Genomic DNA, 19783 nt, shown 5'->3' with positions numbered 1-19783 from the left:
TCAGTAAGTCAACTGTACAGTTGAGACCTTTTTTTTTTTCTTTTAAAAGTGTATTAATGAAAAAACAAGGCTCTTAAACTACTGCCTCTGGCATCAGTCGCTCAAACATAGCTGTATTGCACTTTTTAACAACCAAATTAATTCCACATGAAGAGAAAAAGTATTCACTCTCTTTCTTTTCTTTTTCAAACTTTGCAGACGTCTTGCAGGAAATGGCTTGACATACATTCCTAAGGGAGCATTTGCTGGCCTTTTCAGTCTTAAAGTGCTGTAAGTAAACTGTGTGTTGTTTGATATATTTCTGATTTCCTAAATGCTCCAGGGAACTAATTAAGCAGTGAAGTTTTGATCAAGTAAATTACATATTTTGATCAGCTCATTTTGAACAATTCCACTGAAGTGAAGATACATATGAACATCATTAAATCTGTTTTTTCGTATAGAAAATACCCTAAACACAAAGGTTGGAAAACATTAATGGCATTCTATAAACATCTTGCTCATCAAGTTGATGTCTGTACAATATCAAAGGTGAAAATTGGTTTGGTTAATAGTTTCTTTAAGTGTCTCAAAAGTTCTGATTTCAGGTCTAAAACTCTTAGTGGACCTTTCCTGATCACACAAAACTGGGGGCAAATTTCCTTTTCCTTTTCTTCAGAGTCAGCTGAAAAACTACTATTATAGAAGACCATGTAATTTAAAATGCAGTCTGTATTTCGGATTTTGCTCTTTGCAATGGAATTACTGTAAGATAAAGTATAAAAATACAACAAAAAGCTGTATTACTGGAAATAATAGTAATATATAGTTACTAAAATTATTAGCAGACCACATTTCACAACATTTATACTACAGGGGATCTTTGTCTGTGTAAAGTTCACTGAAACTGTATTATTAGCAAGAACACCAACCTCCTAGGCAGCGTCAAGCCAAGCCAGATGCTACTGTAAGAGTATACGAAGCTCTTCTGAAAAACTACGTAAGTGGGAAAGAAGTATGAAGAGTTTCCCACTCCATCTACTTTTAAGTTGGCCAGCTGTAGCTCTTGTTGGCCTAAGGAGATTTAGGCCTGCCAAAAATTATTTCATTTACAATGTCCCATCGAGTATGCCTCGTTTTGAAGGCAGCATGTGCTACTTCAGTTTTACCCACATAGAATCCTTTTATATATGTATATGTAGGAGTTGGTCCAAACAAGGATATTAGGCTGTATTCAAAGGGAGAAAAAGATTCTTTTGGAATGAAAAGTGATTTTTCAAACTTTGCAAGCTGAATGATGTGATATTTCAGGAAAGATATTTGTCGGGTCATTGTTAGCAACCTTCCCTTTGAGAAAAGTTATTTCATTGGGAAAAATTCAGCATTTTTTATAGAGATAAAATTTATTCAAACCAAATCATAAACTCCTCAGTTAAAAGTTCTGTTTGCCATAAGTAGCATTTTCCTGAGTAAGGATTTCAATAGTCCATCCTTCAGTGCTTTATCAGAATAAAAAAGTGAAGCACTTCAGAAGGAAAACAAAACCAGTACATGACGATGACCATTTCAGAATCACTGGAGGCAATTAGAAGTTCAAACCCTATTGAAGCCAATCAGATTTACTCTTTTAACTTCCTCAGCTGTTTTGAAAATCCTGCTCAAACCTGATGCGTAGCAGTTAGCAAAGCTGATATACTACAGGTGTTTGTTTGCTTTGAAGAGAACTGGCATTTGGCAGGGGAACAGGGTATTTGTGTAGCTTTCCTTTGTTTGTAATTTTGAGGTAGAACCAATACAAAGGAGGTAAGCTTGGAAGAAAATTTAGAATAGACAAATTATCTTTACTGTGTTGATTCTGGGTTTTGTGCTACTCAAAATACAGGATGCTGCAGAATAACCAACTACGCCAGGTTCCTACTGAAGCACTCCAGAACTTGCGCAGCCTTCAGTCTCTGTGAGTATACTTGATAAATCAAATTGTAACCTTGCATGAACAATAATATGTGATTCCCTATTAATTACCTGTTAATATCACTTAATAACGTGCTGAATCAACTTTTTCTTTTAACTCTCTTTGAGCTGCTTTTCAAGAGAATGGTACTCAATTAAACATCAAAAGTGACTGATTTCATTCCAGTAATTTCATGACACCGGCAGCTTCTTTGCAGTGTTATAAACTGGTTCACCATCTGAGAAGGCACTCCTTGCCCTGCGATGCTTTCTGTCTGTCAAGAAGAATACGGTCCCTTGAGCACTGGTCTTTCCCATGGTTTCATGTTAAGATTCTTTACAGGGGGAAAGAAAGGATCCCAAATGACTCTCTTGGGTTTTTTCATTTGGTGTAATTTTTTTCTTTTTAAGCAGTATGGAAAACACTATTAATTCATGAAACAAAGTGTACTAGAGGATGTTTAATTATATTCTGTGCTTCAGGCAGGTCTCCGTATTTGTAGTTCTTGACTGTGCCGTGCTGACTCAGTCCACGAGTTTCAGTTTTAACAGAACTCCTGCCAGAACTGCTAGACCAGGAGTGAAGATTGGCTGCTTGTGGTATGAATGAAGGTATTTTGATGTGCTTCTGCCCCATTACATAAGGATGGATGTAACAGGTCATGCTAAAAGCTGACCTAGCCCAGATCCAGTCTTCCAACAGCCGATGCCAAAGGAAAACTAGAAAGTCAGGCAAAGAATATGATGATACTCCTTTGGCAGACTGTCCCAGCTGCTGGAGGTGTGCACTCAGGGACTCACAGAGCCTATTGTGGCTTCTTTGAATTTAATAGGTCTTAAAGAATTTTCTTCTATGAGTTTGTATGATTTCTTTTTGAGCCAAGGTGTGACACCCATGATTTTTTTGTGGCAGCGTATATGCTGATCGGCTAGCCCTGTGCACATGGTGAAGTATCTCCTGTTATTCATTTGGAACATCCCACCACATTTGTGCAGCATCAGGAGAAAGTGGAAACAGTAGTTTCTTATTGATGTGCGCCACATTTTATAGACCTCTGTTGTATCTCCCTTAGTCATGTTTTTCAGACAGGCTACTAGGATTGTTTCTCATGTGGGAGCTATTCCCTTCATCTGGACATCCTTGTCACCCTTAGTGACCTTTTCACTTCTGGTATACTGGATTTCAGATGAGTCAAGGAGGGATCAGACCTGGACAGCATGTTTAAAGTGTTGGCACACCATTGATTTATAGGGGGGAATTACAGATGCTTTTTTTGTTGCCTTTTCTACTAACTCTTCAAAATTTGTTTTACGTTATTTTTTAACTTTTACTGAACACTGAGCTGTTATTTCCATTCTTATTACAACTGCAGGACCTCTTTCTAGCGTGTTAGTAGCTACTCAAGAGTTTGTCATGTAAAGTTTGAATTGCCTTTTCTGCAAGTGCCTCAGTTGACAACTGTCTATATGGAAATTTATCTGCCATGTTCTTGTTCAGTCAGTTGAGTATCAGAAGTTCCTTCTCCTGCACTTGCAGTTCACTTTTTTTTTTTTTTAGTATCTGCTGCTTTTGGATGTGCAGTGTAAAACATCTAGATGACTGAAGATAGGCAGGCAGGTTCTTTGGACAGAGGAAGATGTCAGCTGACTCTGTGCTGTAGTTGACCACCTTATATTTTCACAGAATTACTTTGAAACAAAATTGTTTTCCTGAAAAGTTCCAAGATCCAAATGTGGAAGTCAATCTGGAAGTTGAAATAACTATCACAAAAAATGTTGCTGCAGTGTGCACTGTTCACCAGTGTCACTGGTAAAGGTCCCATGATGACAAGGATAGAGTGAGCATCTCTACCAAGCTATCCAGTCTGACAAGAGAGTTAAGATGCACCAGTTGAGAAATGTCCTGTGTTGAAAGTGCTCTTCTTTTTCTTGTGTATAAAGAAGTTCCAAGAGCAGGTTAACATCTTTTGCATATGTTCAATTCAGCCAAAGTCTGAAGAACAGAATTAATGAAACTAATCGATTTTCAGCAAAATGGTGTCATCTGTGTGTAACTTACCACTGCACAGACACACATTATACCGTATTAGCTCTCAGGTTCTTATGTCCGTCTTGAACAACATTTACCTCCTTAATATACAAAACACTCGTTAAGGTTTCTAAAGGTGAAACAGCCCTAAGAATTAATTATCTTTTAATTGTTATTTGGTCAGTGCCTTTTTTCTTTATTGACCAGACACAGACTGAAATATCTCAGCCATATACTTTTGAGGTTACAGTTCTTTCCTTTGATCTTTGAGAAAGTCATGAGAAAATGCTGGTCTAGTGACTATATTAGATTTTCTTTCTGCTAAACAAACAAAAAAAAATCTTGCTGAAATCACATCACTCTATACACATTCTGGACCAAAACACGATAAGCCAAGCAAACAGGAGTTCCTTTGTTGCTCTGAAAGGGACTGTTGAATTTTCAGCACCGTTTCCAAACAAAATGACAGTCTTACTCAGGCTTTGTTGCAAATATTTTTTTTCCTTGGGTGAAGAAGTTGAAGAAGTTAACCAAACATAGTTTGTACAGTCTCTGTAAAGGACCAAGATTTTGTGTCCAGAGGGAGAATAGGAGTGATCAGTGGAAACCTTCAGACAGCTGTGTAGCAGACCCAAGATGGAATGATACAGGTTTGTACAGAAAACCTGCTATCACCTGAAAGAGGATCACCAGCAAAAGAAACCTCTTTGAGGCAAAGAAAACTATTATTCTTTTGTTTGCTTAAATGGAGTTGTGCCTGTCAGATAAAGGTGTGCACAGATTTAGTTTCTTGTTTCATACAGTCTAGGAACTTTCTGTTCACAAGGTAGTTCTTGCAATGGTTTCTGATTCACAATAGGATTTATTTCTTGAAACCTTTGAAAGAGCGGGAGTCTTTTCAAGAGTGTAATTAAGAGGTTAAAAGACTTCACAAGAGCAATCCCTACAAGATAGAAACTTGTTGTGTTTATTATGTTTAACTATGCAGGTGGCATGATGTCTGGAAGCCTCATTAACCCTTTGCTTTATGATCGTATAGAAGCGAAAAACTAAAAACAAGTGACAGGACTCATATCTCTGCCTTTTGCGGTTTTACTCAAGAAAGGCAAACCAACCATACTAGCTGCCTTGCTACCTTCATCAATCTGAAAAGCACTATGTTAGAATCCTTTTTGTATAGGTATACATATAAAATTATGTCTGTGTACCTGCACAATGTATCTGTGTATATATGCACACACAAGTTTTACGTGTTCGCTTGAAATGCAAATTCATCAGAAATTTTTGCACGAAAAGGTATTTCTGGTTGATATCCTCTTCTTAGTATCTAGTTCCAGGCTCAAAGATGACAGCATAGGTAACGATATCGATAGAATCATTAATTGATGTTAAATCACCAGTGCACACAGAACAAGAGCTGGTGTATTGCAGGAACAAGCAAACATTTCTTTCACTTTCACGTCCAAACTGTAGTATTGCCGGCATGCAGAATGGCGTGACAAGTTTGATAAATATTCATAGTTTTCTTAAGGCTTCACTGACCTCTAGAATAGATTAGTCTTCTTCAGACAGCAGACATTGTTCAATAAATATTATAAAATGAGAACTGGGCAGAAAAAAATTAACCAAAAACTCCTAAGATCTGTGAATTTCATCTTCAACAGCAAAAATCTGTAAGAAAACCTTTATACCACTGCCTCAAAACAAAAAATACGTTTTTCTTCTGTCACTGAGTCAAAAAATATGATTAAGCAATATTAAAGTCTCCAATTTTATAAGTCTGTGTAGTTCAGTGGACAACAGTGACATGCTACTTTGCTTAATAAATGAGTTCAGCTACAAAAGCTTGGACAATGATTGCACAGGATTCCAGTTCCCTTTGTGGCAGGAGAATTTACAGAAGTAACCAGAACATACTGATTTTGAGATGTGGTCTTGATTTGCAAGTTCAGCAGAAGGATGTCTTCAGCTTGGGCTGTAATTTTCCTCTGAAATCTAGTGTGAATACAAATCACACGGCTAGGCTTACTGGTCCTAACAATTCAAATGGCATTTATTTCTGTTAAGCCCAAAGGAGGAAAATACGTTTGCAGGCACCTGAATTGAAAGGGACGAATACACAGTCGCTGATGTGTCACTCCTTAGATCTTGGCAGCAGAGTTTCAAGTTTCCCTTGGATGCCATCTCCCTTACTATCCACCTCGAACAAATGTATTTCTTTAGAACCAACTACAAGCAGATAGTCTTTGGATTTTGTGTTTCCCACAGCATCAATATCTCCATTCTGCTTTTAAATCAAGAAGCCTTTTAGTGATTTTGAATATACCCGTGTAGTCCAAAAACCTTTTATGTACGTATATTGGTTTGTTTTTCAAATATCGTTATTAACAGCTTGTTTTCTGTCCAACTTTTTTCATTTAATGTATGCGTTTGTTTAAATAGGTATCTTTTTTCTCTAGTGTAATTGTCTTGTCACTTCTAGTGACATCCCTTGTGCACTAGAATTGGCATATAATTTAAGTATTTTTGAACGAGAAGGATTTGGTAAAGCAGGCAATGATATAGCAAGAATTTTTTTTTTTATTTTTTCCCCTGAACATGTTAACACAAATTTTGTATTACTAGCAACCAGTAAGTTGCAGATCTCCATTTACAAATGTTGCTAAATAAAGGAGGAAAGTGTAATTGGCATTGCAGACAATTGCAAAGCTTCTGCTATTCTTTTACTGGGACAATTGTACTACAACCCTTTACAGTGAATACTACAGATGAAACTTCAGTCCTTGTTTGTTTTCTTGTTTACACATCGTTGTTAGTGAGCAGCTTTTGCTGCTGCATTCTCAGACACAGAAATGGTCAAAATCAAGAACAGATCGGGTGGTATCTCACTCCCCACGCCAAACCCATCACAAAGGACTTTTAAAAGCAAGCATTATTTACTGTATCACCTGCTTCCATTCCTATAAAATTTAAGAGGACTTTTACTATAATCATAGAAAATAGGGCAGAGTACAACATAGCTCGTCTTCCAAAGCACTGGAAACAGTTGATAGAGGGGAAAAAAAACCCATCTTTTCTCCCTTGACAGCCTACAAAGTTGGAATTTAATGAAGCAAATTTGACTTTACAAGTAAAGTCAAAGAAAATAGTGTCGATGAAATTTATTTTAAATAAATTTAAAAGATATTTAGATTTCTAGATAAAAGATTATCTAGAAATCATCTTGGATGTTCTTAATAATTGCCTGGCTGTAACAGGCCAGCAATGGATTTTTCATCTTCTTCCTACTCCTCCAGATATTTCAAGAGAAGTTTTCATTTGTAATCTGAACAAAAAGTTGAAGATTTGAGGGCACAGAGTTCTGAAATGCTTCCAGTTCAGGCTTGAAATTAAAAAGCTTTCCCCCCCCCCGGAAATGTTAACTTTAAGCAATTTTTTTCTCATTTTGATGCTTGGGTTTATAATCCTGATTTTTAGTTGAAAGACAAAACAACTTTGATGAAATCACATTCTCCCAAGAGAACTGTTTTCATGAAAAGACAGGAGCTTTAGTTGTGGTTTTCCATGTCACACCCCATGATAATGAAGCCTATAGAAGCATTCTCTTTCTTAGGAAACCTGGTACCTCAGCAGGTACCCACAAACTCCCCAGGGAGGAATTTCCCACAGTGTGTACCCATGCAGGTGTCTGTACATACACGCAAAGATGTCCCAAAGCTCACCATTGCAGTCTCCTTGTTTTATTGCACTTCTTAACCGTCTGAGCTCTTGCAGCACTGGGGCACACTAGATAATGGAAGAGTGACTAAGTCATGGGGCATTAGTACAATATCTGACCAATCCTTTCAGTCATAGACACTTTTCTAGCTTGATAATCAGCCAGGAGGAAGATAGAGATGCAAAGTTCCCTAAAATGCATGCGCTACGATTTTATTTGGCTACGGCCCCTAACTCAGCTGTAGGGCCAGTTGCTTTCAAAGTGGGGTGCAAAAAAGCTGAACTAGGTCAGCAATTCCAGACCACTGGGAAATGTTTCCTTTCGTCCAATAGAATCTTCTAGACATCTGGCAGGTTTTCTGTCTTCTGAGCAATCTCAGAGTGTTTTTTCACATTTGTAAGGGACAGACAAATCTCTCGGCCTCAGAATTGCTAGCCAAAAATCATCCTGCGTGGCTGAAGCCCACCAGGACGTATGCCATATGTGAGAGGAAGACAAGAAACCACTGTTGGAGTGGTTAGCAGAGTGGGGCCTTGCATTAGATTTCCAAGGAGAGGCTCCCGGGCACTGTAGAGCCACAGACTCTTGCTACAGCCAGCCTAGGAAAGCAGACAGTGCTTCAGAGTGCTGCCAGGCACAGGCCATGACTGTCTGTCCTGCTGCACTCTTAACAGGGTCCTTGGCACACTTTTGGCCTGTGCCAACTAACATTTGCCTGAACCTTTCCCCAGGGGCATCTGGCAGTTCGCACACCCCTGGGACTGTCCCCAGTAGGCACTCTGCATACAGCCACCTCATTTTGGAGGGTGAGAGGTCACTAGTGTAGCATGGGCTGCTCCGAGCCAGTTGGCTGCAGGACCCGTGAGCGTTCCCAGCCATACCAACTGTGCCGATCTAGCTGTGGACTCTGGATCTGGGTCTTCAGCCAGGTTCCTAGGATAACCCAACAGCTCTTGCTGGCACCCAACTTTTTCCCACCTGTGGGGATTGACCTGGAATCAGAGCCAATGTTGTGTAAAAACATCATTGCAACTGGCTGTTTGTGCTTTATGCAGTGGGCTGGCATCCTGGCCCACTGTCTTGAATGCAGGTTTACCACAACACCGAAGCAGCATGTTTGGCTATGAAGAGAAATGCTAAGGATTGAAACTCCCAGAGCTGTAGACACCTCCCCATGTGAAACTGAGCAGCGGGACAGAAACAAATGCTCCTGAACTGTGACTTGTGACTTTTCATTTGTCGGTCTTGCTGTTGCCACACAGGCTTCTCTGTACCAGTCCTGTAGAAGCCCATACAAGGGCAGAGCTGAAAGTGAGCTGTGGGAACTGCTGGGCTGGTGTGTTGTAATTAAGCTTTTACAATAGTCCTTGCATTTTCCCCTGTGGACTGAAGGGGATATCTTGCATAAAGGGCCATGTTTGTAAAACATGGCTCACAATAGGCAGCTGTATTTTCATTACATCCACTTTTCAGAGACACTTTTGATGTCATTTGCCATTACTTAAACAGGACTTTAGCCCAACCTCTGTGAGCAATCCCTTGGGAGGGTCCATGTCACCACATGCTAGTAAAGATGGTGGGGCTGCAGGTGGCTCCCATCCTGCCCGATATACCCTCCCCAGGCCTCTGCCCATCATTGCTCTGTACACTGTGGAGAGGCTTCTCTGCGGCTCCCTGCGTAACAGAGCCAGGTCAGGAGAGGAGCAAGGTGGTCGGAAAGGGAGGAGCATGCCCCCTCTTTATTCTGCCATGTGCTCGCACCTCTCTGCATCCCCTGCCTGTTACATATAGACCCTTTTCATTTGGTTTTACCTCTCCTGTTTTAAACTTAAATGTCAAAAGAAATATTTTGTCCTTGGCTTCTTTATCTGTCTTTGTGGCTGTGCTCTCCTCTGGTCCCTTTGTTATATTCAGGCCCTCATCCATTGCAAGAAGGGGCAATCCATGTGATAGCTGTTTATTTCAGAGGGAATAATGACCGGGGAGAAATCTCCTTCCTGATCCCCTATCTAGCATTTGATTTAATCCTGAATGAATGAGCAAGACACGCCAAGAAGACATTAAGGAATTCTTTGATCACAAGGTGCATTCAGGCTGTAGCTGGGCTTGCTCTTGACAGAAGACTCAGAAAGAGGAAAAAAATATATATTCCCTTAGAAACCTACCAGTGATGTAAAACTAAGTATCCAGTCATACCGAATTGATTAAAAAATGCAGATCAGATACTTTTTAACATCTACCTTTGGTCGTCCCCGAGTACCAATAAATAAGTCCTGTTTACAATTCTACATGAATATCTTTTCATAATTTAGGCGCATGGTTGTAGCACTCACAGTATGTCACAGGAAGCACCAGTGGGATACAGTTCACATAGCTCAAGCATTTGCTTTGGAAGGTTTGGACATTTTAAGTGAGCTCATGGTGAATTTCATATTGGCTGCTTTATTTACATGCTGCCTATCAGAAGAGATCAAGCCTTTCTGTTTCTCTAAATTAGCTCTCTCTGGAATATAATAGCAGCTTTCAAACTCACACATGTTATCTATATATTTTCAATTAAAATTAGGGTCATGTTTGTGAGTTAATGGGTTTAGTTCTGGAAGTGCCAAAACTTTGATCAACTCATGTACAACAATTGGCCGAAAACAGCCATTTGGATCAATGCTTTATACATCAGTGTGCATTACCTACAGTATGACAGGAAACATAACCAGTGCTGAAACCTTTTTATATCTACAAGAGGGAAAACGGGACTTGGAAATTTTGAAAAGATTAGATAACAAAACAATACTTGAGGCAGTACTTCTTACGAGCACCTGAGGATATGTAATCCAGTTATAGGACCTGCAAGCACAAATCACCATAGCTTCTTGATTGCTTCCCAAGCTTATTTAAACAATAATCCAACTACCTAGAATCTCATTTGTATTACAGCAGTCCTGTTTTCCTTTCTATGTTGTAGTTTGTTTGCATAGCCAGTGGTGGGTTTATATTTGGAAACTTCAGCTATTAACAATGTCAGTTCCCTGATTTGCTACCTAATATTGGCAAGGTAAAAATCCTGGTCTCACTGACCACAGCAGAACTATTGCCATTTCGGCCACAGGGTCACGTATAAACACTGACTGTTGGCTCTGCCACGCAGCCAGACATCCTGCGAGTAACTCCTGTGGAGTCAGCGGGGACGCCAGAGCTGCACGGGCAAGCTTCCTACTGAACAAGATGTTAACTGTAATACAGTAACACATTTAGGTTGAATAAAGGCTCCATTCTTTAATCAGTGTAACTGTCAAACTAAGGCAACTGTAACTTCTTAGTTTACATACCAGCATCACCCAGGGAAGAAATTTACTTCTGACTGAATACGAAGAAACCTCATCTACTCATTCAAATTACACTTTATTTGAAAACACAGGCATAGCATGGTTGTTGCCTGGGGAGTGGGGGAGGTACAGCAGGAGTATTTCTAAACATTTCCAGCCTCACCCATTTGTTGACAGACCCTTGAATTATTTTGGAAGCTCTGTCTCTGCTGCCTTCCATGTCAGTTATTATATTGAAAATTTAATTGTACAAGGGCTTTGACACTGAACTTCATAAATTTGTTCCGACTGACCTTGTCTCAGTTATTTGCCAGCCTGGCACGGAGCCTTAGCACTCATTATTTGTTCTCATGCAGTAGGTAGGAGCAGCATGGAGTAGGAGATAGAATGGACCTGACATTTTACATGACTGTAAATGAAGAAGCAGCTTTAAATAAAGAGATTAGTATGCCTGCCACAAAGAGTATTGCATTTCTCTCCAACAGACCGAATTTAGGTTGTACAGAATTACTTCTTTGTACCCTGGGTGTGTCTTGTTTGTTCTGTAATGTTTTCAAACATCTATTTAAATTTATTTCTGTTTCGCCATTGACTTAATTACTCCTTTGTACAGACATCTTCAAGAAAAGTTTTAGAGCGTGGCTTTCATGTTCCGAACAAGGTACAAGTCACTACAACGCTTTAAAAGCAGAAAATGTGTATCGGAGTGCACATCACTGACTGGACATTTCACAAAGTTGCAGAAATCTGAAGCAGACGTCTAAATATTTCCCCGAAAGCATCACGGTGGGAAAGCAAGCAGAGCAAACGCAAAAGTCAATGAATATATGACATAATATTTCTAGCGCCACATCTGCAAAGGGTTCAGTAGATTCAATCCTTATTTACACAAGTGTGAGAGCAAGATTATCACCTGCAGACTCTGAAGAGGTACGATGTGCAGTTGAGCTCCCTCTGTTGGCTCTGCAACAACTGAAGTGTATTTAGTAATTCCTGTTTCAAAATAAATACACGACATTAGCAATACTAATCTCTATTTAAAAAAACATTTTGCTCCACTACTAAAAAATGTGAACTTCAGCGCTCATTAGAATCATTAGAATAAACAATATGTAAGAAAAGGTAAAATGGGAACAGAGACTCAGAAGTGAGTTTTATTTTTGGCTCTTTGAATGGGCATTCATTTGTATGGAAACACAAGTCAGCTTATAGCTCAGTCATTTATAAGTTCTGAAAGAAAATCTCTGGCTGAGTTTCTTTTACACTTTTTTATTCCATACTTTCAAATAATTGGGAAAGGAAACAAATGCATACCTTGTCTGTAGAGAGGCTGCTCAAAAATGATCAGTGTATGTTCTCAGTGATTTGATGGCTCCAAAGGAGAGCTGTCAGCATAGAGCCAGCTGACAAGGAGACTCGTAAACATGATGTGAGGTCTCAGGGGTGAGGTTTCGAATGAGGTGGAAAGGCAGAGTCTCCAGGAAGTGAATAATGGATGTGGCAACCAATGTCCGTCCTTTGGGGTTGTGTTCCTGTTGATAACTTCTGATATCCATTGTGTAAGTCCACTGTTCTTTTCTCAGAGTCAATTTTCTCTATTTCTTTTTCTCCTAGACGTCTGGATGCCAACCACATCAACTATGTGCCCCCCAACTGCTTCAATGGCTTGGTCTCTCTTAGACACCTGTGGCTAGACGATAATTCTTTGACAGAAATTCCCGTCCAAGCTTTTAGAAGTTTACCAGCACTTCAGGCAATGACATTGGCACTGAATAAAATTCATTACATACCAGACTATGCTTTCGGAAACCTCTCTAGTTTGGTAGTTCTGTAAGTTTTATTGATTGTTTCTTAGCCACAATCTCTGCTTCTTTGCAGGACTTTGACCATTTTGTGATAAATTACTTGAAGATGCAATGTTTAATATAGACATTGCCTGAGACAACCTTTAATAATTAAATATTCCCCAAGTTCCTCCCCAGCTGGCAAATGATAGGTAAAGAAGTATATACATGAGTTAATTAAACATCTGCTTTGTCTTACATTCTTAGTATTAAATTGCTATCAGGGCTAAAAATCTGCAGTTGCCCTTCTACATTTGCACTAGGCTTAGTGATATCCCTTGACCAAGAGGTCAAGTCCATTTGTTGCAAAAAATGTTCTTTCTGGGGAAAAAAAAAAAATATCAGGATTGTATATGCACTACAACAGAAAATTTCAAAAAATTATCTTGGATAAATAGATTTATTACATCTTCCTACAGTTAAACTATCATTTGCTAAATCATTTGTTTCCGTCTCCAGTAAAGAACTGTGTAAGGGAATTTTAAAAATCACCCTACCTGGTCAGCAAAACAAACAGGAAGAGAGGAACTGTGTGCCCTCTAAGGCAGTGCCTACTGAACGAGGGAAGATTAGAGAAAAGGAAGTGAACTGAAAGCATTCTGGGGGACTTGGAAAGAATGCCGTCCGGTAGAAAAAGTACGCATTTCCCTTCACAGAAAGTATATGTAGTGTCGCATTTTGTTATTTTTGCATACCAGTTCAACAAATGAAACATGCGTAGCTCGCACCAAAATCTGGAAGGCATACTATGGAGTGCGGTTTCAGCTTTTTATCTTCTGGGAATGTACCAAGTGGAAAAAATTCTAGACTGGCTGGAGAAATGAAGGAGGAGAACTGAGGTGGAGGAGTTATTTCAGGATACTTTGGAAAAATTTAGCATTACTAAAGAGAGAATAATATATTCAAGCTTTGCAAGCTGTCTGAAACCATAGTCTGTAAAACACAGTATATTTTAGCATACTGTACCCCCAGTGTAAGCACTGACCCTGGCACACGCCTGGGCTCTCTACTGACAGTTATAATCACCATCTCTGCCTAATGCTTAGTATATCCATGTAAGCATATAGGGCACCAAAAATGGAGGGTAACAGCTGCCTTGTGCCACAAAATCTTTGCCTTCTGTTTACATTACGTATCATCCCATTCAAGTGAAAGAGTGGATGGACTTGTTATGTGACTGAGCTTCTAGACTTACCTCAGTAATGTTAAAGACAAAAGACTCTCTTGAACGTCATTCTCTAGATCCCTACCAGAAATACAGTGGTAAAAGGACAGTTAAGAAATGCAGGAGAAAAATATTTATTTTCATGCCTTGATTGCTTCTGCTCAGTTGGGTTTCCTTATTTTAGATCTGCCTTGCTTATTTCTAGTCTTCCGGGCTGCATATTGATTGATAATTGAATCATTCCTTGTGATCTACAACATCTGATATTTTTGGCTCATCAAAATCTATTCCTGTGTGGTTCTGCTTTCTTTTGTTTGCTACTCTGTTCAGCCTGGCAAAATCTCAACTCACTGCAGAAATGCATGGTCAGTTGGAGCAGGTTTGAAACTCTTATCATTAAAGATCAAACATAAACGGAACTGGGAGATGCACTCTTCGTACTGACTAAAGCATTAATGGTCGGTGTAGTCATTAAAAAAGTGGTTGATTAGGTTTCTTCCTAGGAAAGGAAAAACCTGTAAGACATCTGCATTTGCCATCAGAATCCCTGCCTTTTATGGACAGGTGGACTGAACTTCTGTAGGTTCTGCAGAACATTCAGACAGCCTCTGATCTTTAACATTATTTTCAGAGCAGAATGAAGCATTGAAGGGGAAGTGCCTGGCAGCCCCTCATTCACAGCCTTTCTTTTCTTTTAAAGTGCTACTCCTGTAGTTTCCCTCCACTCCAAGGGTAGAGTGTCAAGAGTAAAATGAAAGGAAAAATCTGGAAAAAAGGCCTCCTTTTCAAAAAACAACCTGAAGTGGCTCCAGGTTGTATCTACTCACATTAATGAGCTTCACACACAGCGTTTTTTTTCCATGTCCGTCTGAAAGACTTACAGATAGACAGCACTCTCAGCCTTCGTGCAGGGCGATGGGTTGAAATACATAAGAATTATTTTCAATTCCTAAACATCTGAGAAAGTAGTTGTTGATTTTTATAGTTTCAAAGGAAGGAAAGTTACAGCACTTTTAAGATTGGTTAATTTACTCATCTCAGTGAAGCTGTGACTATTTTGTGCCATGGCTTTGTGTCTTCTTTCTTTCTGCAAGACTAATGTCCCTTTCCTGTCTGCCATGTTATCCAGCTCCTCGCCTGCTCCTGTTCCATGCCATACTCTCTAAGACCCTCTGAAAATAACATCTTCCACATATACACCTCACACACATTCTTTAAGGCAACCCGTTAATCAGCCACCGCTGAGAATACGGTACAGTTTCCCCATATTCGATGTGCAAACCCCAACCTGGAACTCCAGGATATAACCTTTTTAAACAATCTTGGTGGTTTTAAAACAAATTCCTTCTATGAAACCAAACGGCAGCCTGCGTGGGTGGGGAGATATCGGGAGGGGGGAGAAAAGGGGGGACAGCAGCAGAGGTGCCTTCTATACATGCTCTTGCAAAAGCATGACTTGCATATAATCAGTGCATGCCTGAAAATAAGTTTCTTTTGATTTAACCATCAAAATGTTTTGCTTAAGTCCACTGTGTGCAGTGTGCTTTCCTGACTGTGTGCTTAATGTTCCCCTACAGACATCTCCATAACAATAGAATCTACTCCCTGGGAAAGAAATGCTTTGATGGGCTCCACAGCCTAGAGACTTTGTGAGTTGACCTCTTATTTGTCTTTTTTTTTTTTTTCCCAGTGTTTTCATTAATATTCTGAAAGAATAAAAATAGCCTAAAAGCCAAATGTGGTTTTTGGCTTGACTAATCGCAACAGGATCTAAGTAATGGTTTACAATGACTCTATGTAGCAAATCCTATTTTTTACTATAAAATTAGTTTGCCTTTTTAATAAGCATTGTCAACTGATAAATTGTTTGAAGGATGGTTGAAAACTGTACTGAGCATTGAAAAAGAAATGGCTATTCATGAACAGTTACATTTGCCTAGTTTAGTACTATCTATTTGTCCTTTTCAATCACTAAAGCTAACGGCTAAACTGGGAAGTTGTCACAATGAAAAGCTTTAACATTAAGAAACTGTCTTGCCATAGAGAAGGGTTATAAAATGAGATGGGTTTATTTTTTTTTATCCCTCTAAAAAGCAAAAGTGCCAGGTAGCCAAATTATACGTGTGTTTTACAAGGGCGGGAAGAGGACTGTTTCAGTTGTATCCAAGGTTTTGTCATTAAAGAACTCTGATAAAGAATAGCGCTGGTAAAGATAGAAATTCCCTCAAGTTTTCCCTGTAGTTCTGTTCAGACCAATTCAAATTTTCTGAAGTTTTCTAACAGAAAAGTAATTCTACAGAAGGATGCCAAACAGGAACACAGTGCTGATGGTTAGCAGAGAGTGTCACTACAGAGTTAATCGAATAAAAATGTCGTATGCTAGAGTAGACCACAGACCCCAAAAATGCTACAGGGACAGTAAAACCTTGCATATCCTTCCCCCTGGCACCTGCCACAATCAGCTGCATCGTTTTCAGAGATTTTAGATATTTCACTCAACCAGGACAGATCTAAAAGGCCTGCTATGAGGAAGAGATAGATAAAGTTTCAAATACGAATAATACTAGTCTAAAGGTGACTCTTTGCTTTCTCATCCACAGAACTCCGTACTGCCCATTTTCATGTTTCATTAAGAACAGAAAGCAAGACGTTTTGGCCTTTTTTTTCTTTTTTTTATCACTACTTTTGATTACATTGATCCCTTGGCACTGAATTGCAATTTTGTAATTTTGACTTCTAGCCAGCTGTGATTTGAGAGGAAGTCCCTTAGTGTAGCACCGGAAAGGGGGACAGGAAAGGGAGAAGAGAGAAGGAAAATGTAATCGTTTGTTTTGGGTTTTTAAAGTGAGATTCACATGGCATTTAGTCAAAAATGGGGAAAAACAGAACAATGGAATAATTAAGTGCAAACCCAGTCTCAGCCACCTGGCATGAGAGAGATGAAAACATAGAGGACAGTCATGAACCTTGTGTGGCTGCAGCCACTTCACTGCAAGAGGGGAATGTAGCACTTGCCTCAAGCAAAGTAGCTGCGTACTGTGTAGACCAGTTTCCAGAGAGTTTCAAGATAATCTAAAGAGATCTCGATGTAAATGATGGACACCAGCTTTAAGATCATTTGTTTGCACTGAGGCATAGGTCTGGAAATCACATATCACTGGAGGGCAAAACCAAACCATACACGCCTGTAATCTCTTTTTGTCAATAAGCAGGAGAGAGAGATTTACAAGCAGGAAGGAAAGCCTTGTTGAGTTCAGATAGCAGTTTCCTGCCTGCATTACTTCAGCCTGATACTATTTCAATTTCAATCTATTGTAAACTGTGACTTGTCTTTTGCCTGTTCAAAAAGGCTTTTGCTTAAGTTGTTTGGACTGTATTCTTCACAAAGTAGTGCCAGAGAGCAACAGTAAACTGGCATGTCTCGGTTTCAGTTTCAGGGGTCTCCTGAATGCTGAAGGATGCACATTGCATGCTGAGGGCAGGAGTAGGCTTGCAGTCAATTCAGCTTACCAAAATCCAGTCTAATTACCCCTGCAGCATGAGCAGTGCTTAAAGCAGAGGTCACTACACTAGCTAAACTACAGTTTTTACAATTTGTGTGGCTAGAAATACTCTCTGCATGAATATGGACAAATCTGAATATTAACAACACAGTTAATGGTAACACTGAACTTACTGCATGTCTTCCCACTTTCAGCCAGAGTAAGATTCCTCCCAATCATTTTCATCCTCCAAACTCCAGTATCTTTTATTTTTACCACTTAACCACTGGTAAAAACCTCTTCAAAGATTTTTTCATCAGAAAAAAAATAAAAAAAGACTAATACAACTAGAGAGTGAGTCAGAGGAAACAATGTCTTTATATTAAGATGCATTAGCCATGTGAAATGCAGCTCACCATACAAAGTTGTTGAATATTCTGTTGGAAAGATTTTTTTCCCATTAATACTTTCAAGTAATGAAAAAGATGAGCAATTTACAAACCAGCAAATCCCTTAGTAGTATCTGAATCCACTTACAGGTTTTTTTATTGCAGAATAGCTAAGATATAACTAAAAATAGGAGGCTGATAAAAAATTTGGAATGATAATGTTCCCTAAATAGAATTTGTTGGAAAACATCCATACACTTTTGAGGATTTCCTGGCTTTTGGCTGTATGTATTTATTCAGTGCATGGGAGATGATATTTCATTACAAATGCCAACAATTCTATGTTACCCATTATGCAGTGCATAACCTAAATAATAAAATCTATTTTCACACAGGGATTTAAATTACAACAGTCTGGACGAGTTCCCCACTGCTATCAGGACACTAACAAACCTAAAAGAACTGTAAGTACACAGCTCATATTAGGCAGGAGGATGTTTTGTCTAGTGCATGATTTTTTTTTTTTAATGCTGGTGATTTTATCAGTAATCCTGAAAAACTGATATCCCAGGAAAAGCTAGTAAACATGCCAACATGCATAAAAGATCATTTTCAACATCAAGTATAGAGCATTCACGTTCTGACAACTTTGACTTTTGTACTGCATTGTGCAGTGCGTTTTTCCAGGAAATTCAGCCTTGGAAAATGGTAAATAATAAACATAATTCACTCTGAGTCCTAAACACAACAGTTGAATTTTGCAAACAATCCAATATTTCACAGCCTGCTAGTCTGAGAAGGTGTGGCACCATTATTAGTCCATCAGGTTTAAATGTCTCCACCTTCTACCCTCCATTCCCCCCATCAAATTAAAGCAGTTTCTTTTCAATATAGATAGTTCTTAGTAATGCTGTAAAGAAAACACTTTTGGATGCACAGACATAACTTCCATTTAAAAAAAAAAACAACAACAACAACAAAAAAACCACCCCAACAATTAAAAGAAACCAGCCAAGTTTATTGTAAGAAACAGCTGCATTATAAAGAAATCAATGACATTATGTTTACACATCATACACACAATGTACACATCAACGCATGTGTTCAGAGTTTTTTCCATTTGAATTCCTTACCATGTTACTGGTACCATCAACACAGATTTTTGAAAAAAACTAGGTAGTCATATAGTAGTTGGACATGGTTGTACCCCTGCTACATCACTAACTGATCTTAAAGCTTAACTCTTTAAGTATCTACCTGGGATTTTTTCCAAAGCAGGGATCCCCAGGCAGTGCTGACTCCAGCTCAGCACCTCCAGTGCTGGCAAAGAGCATGCTCCAGAGAGGGATGGGGGCTATGAGTATCTCAGCCCAACTGTTCTCAGCTGCTCTTACATCATCTGTCATCTAAATAATTGGTAGGACATCCAGTGGCCTTGAAGGATTGCCTGGAGTCAGTAGCCAAACGGATAACCCAGGTTTGCTGTAAATGCACCTTGCCCAGTCCAGCAAACTGCCTGACCTGCTAACTGGCCCTGTAAGATTTCGCCTCTCAGTACCAAACTTGTTGTTTCAGAGAAGCTCCTAGGTGCAAGGAATCTTTGGAGTGTAAAATTGCAACCTGATGTCACAAATCCAGCACAGAGACCATGTGACCGTGTGCTTCAGTGCTTTGTTTGAGCCCTGGAAGCCGATCTTAATAGCTTGAGATGTCTCCTGCAAGGCTGTGCATGTCCTACCATTTTCAACGGAGTGGGAGCCCAGGCCCACAGAGGTTCAGCTCATTGCAGGGTACCTTAGTAAGGGTGTTTCTGGGTGGGACCTCATTTTTCACTCAGAATTTGTGCCTGGGCTGAAAACACCAACTATGGCTTTTTGTCTACAGCTTGGAGGCATCCAAGGCAG

The 19783-nt window shown here is 39.4% G+C and overlaps 1 protein-coding gene across 1 annotated transcript in view; it reads left to right on the top strand.

Moving 5' to 3' along the window:
• Nucleotides 1-205: 205 nt before the first annotated feature.
• The window catches only part of LGR5 (leucine-rich repeat containing G protein-coupled receptor 5), a 37678-nt gene continuing 18100 nt past the window's right edge, over nucleotides 206-19783 (top strand). Inside the window, exons 1-5 of the mRNA XM_010151988.1 lie at nucleotides 206-270; nucleotides 1862-1933; nucleotides 12614-12829; nucleotides 15586-15657; nucleotides 18275-18343. Of these exons, the coding sequence (XP_010150290.1) occupies nucleotides 1863-1933; nucleotides 12614-12829; nucleotides 15586-15657; nucleotides 18275-18343 (428 nt within the window). The 5' untranslated portion in view covers nucleotides 206-270; nucleotide 1862. The remainder of the gene's footprint in view (nucleotides 271-1861; nucleotides 1934-12613; nucleotides 12830-15585; nucleotides 15658-18274; nucleotides 18344-19783) is intronic.

This window comes from Eurypyga helias, unplaced genomic scaffold (assembly GCF_000690775.1).
Source record: "Eurypyga helias isolate BGI_N326 unplaced genomic scaffold, ASM69077v1 scaffold30405, whole genome shotgun sequence".
Classification (NCBI taxonomy): Eukaryota; Metazoa; Chordata; class Aves; order Eurypygiformes; family Eurypygidae; genus Eurypyga; species Eurypyga helias.
This window is presented reverse-complemented; position numbering and strand designations above follow the sequence as displayed.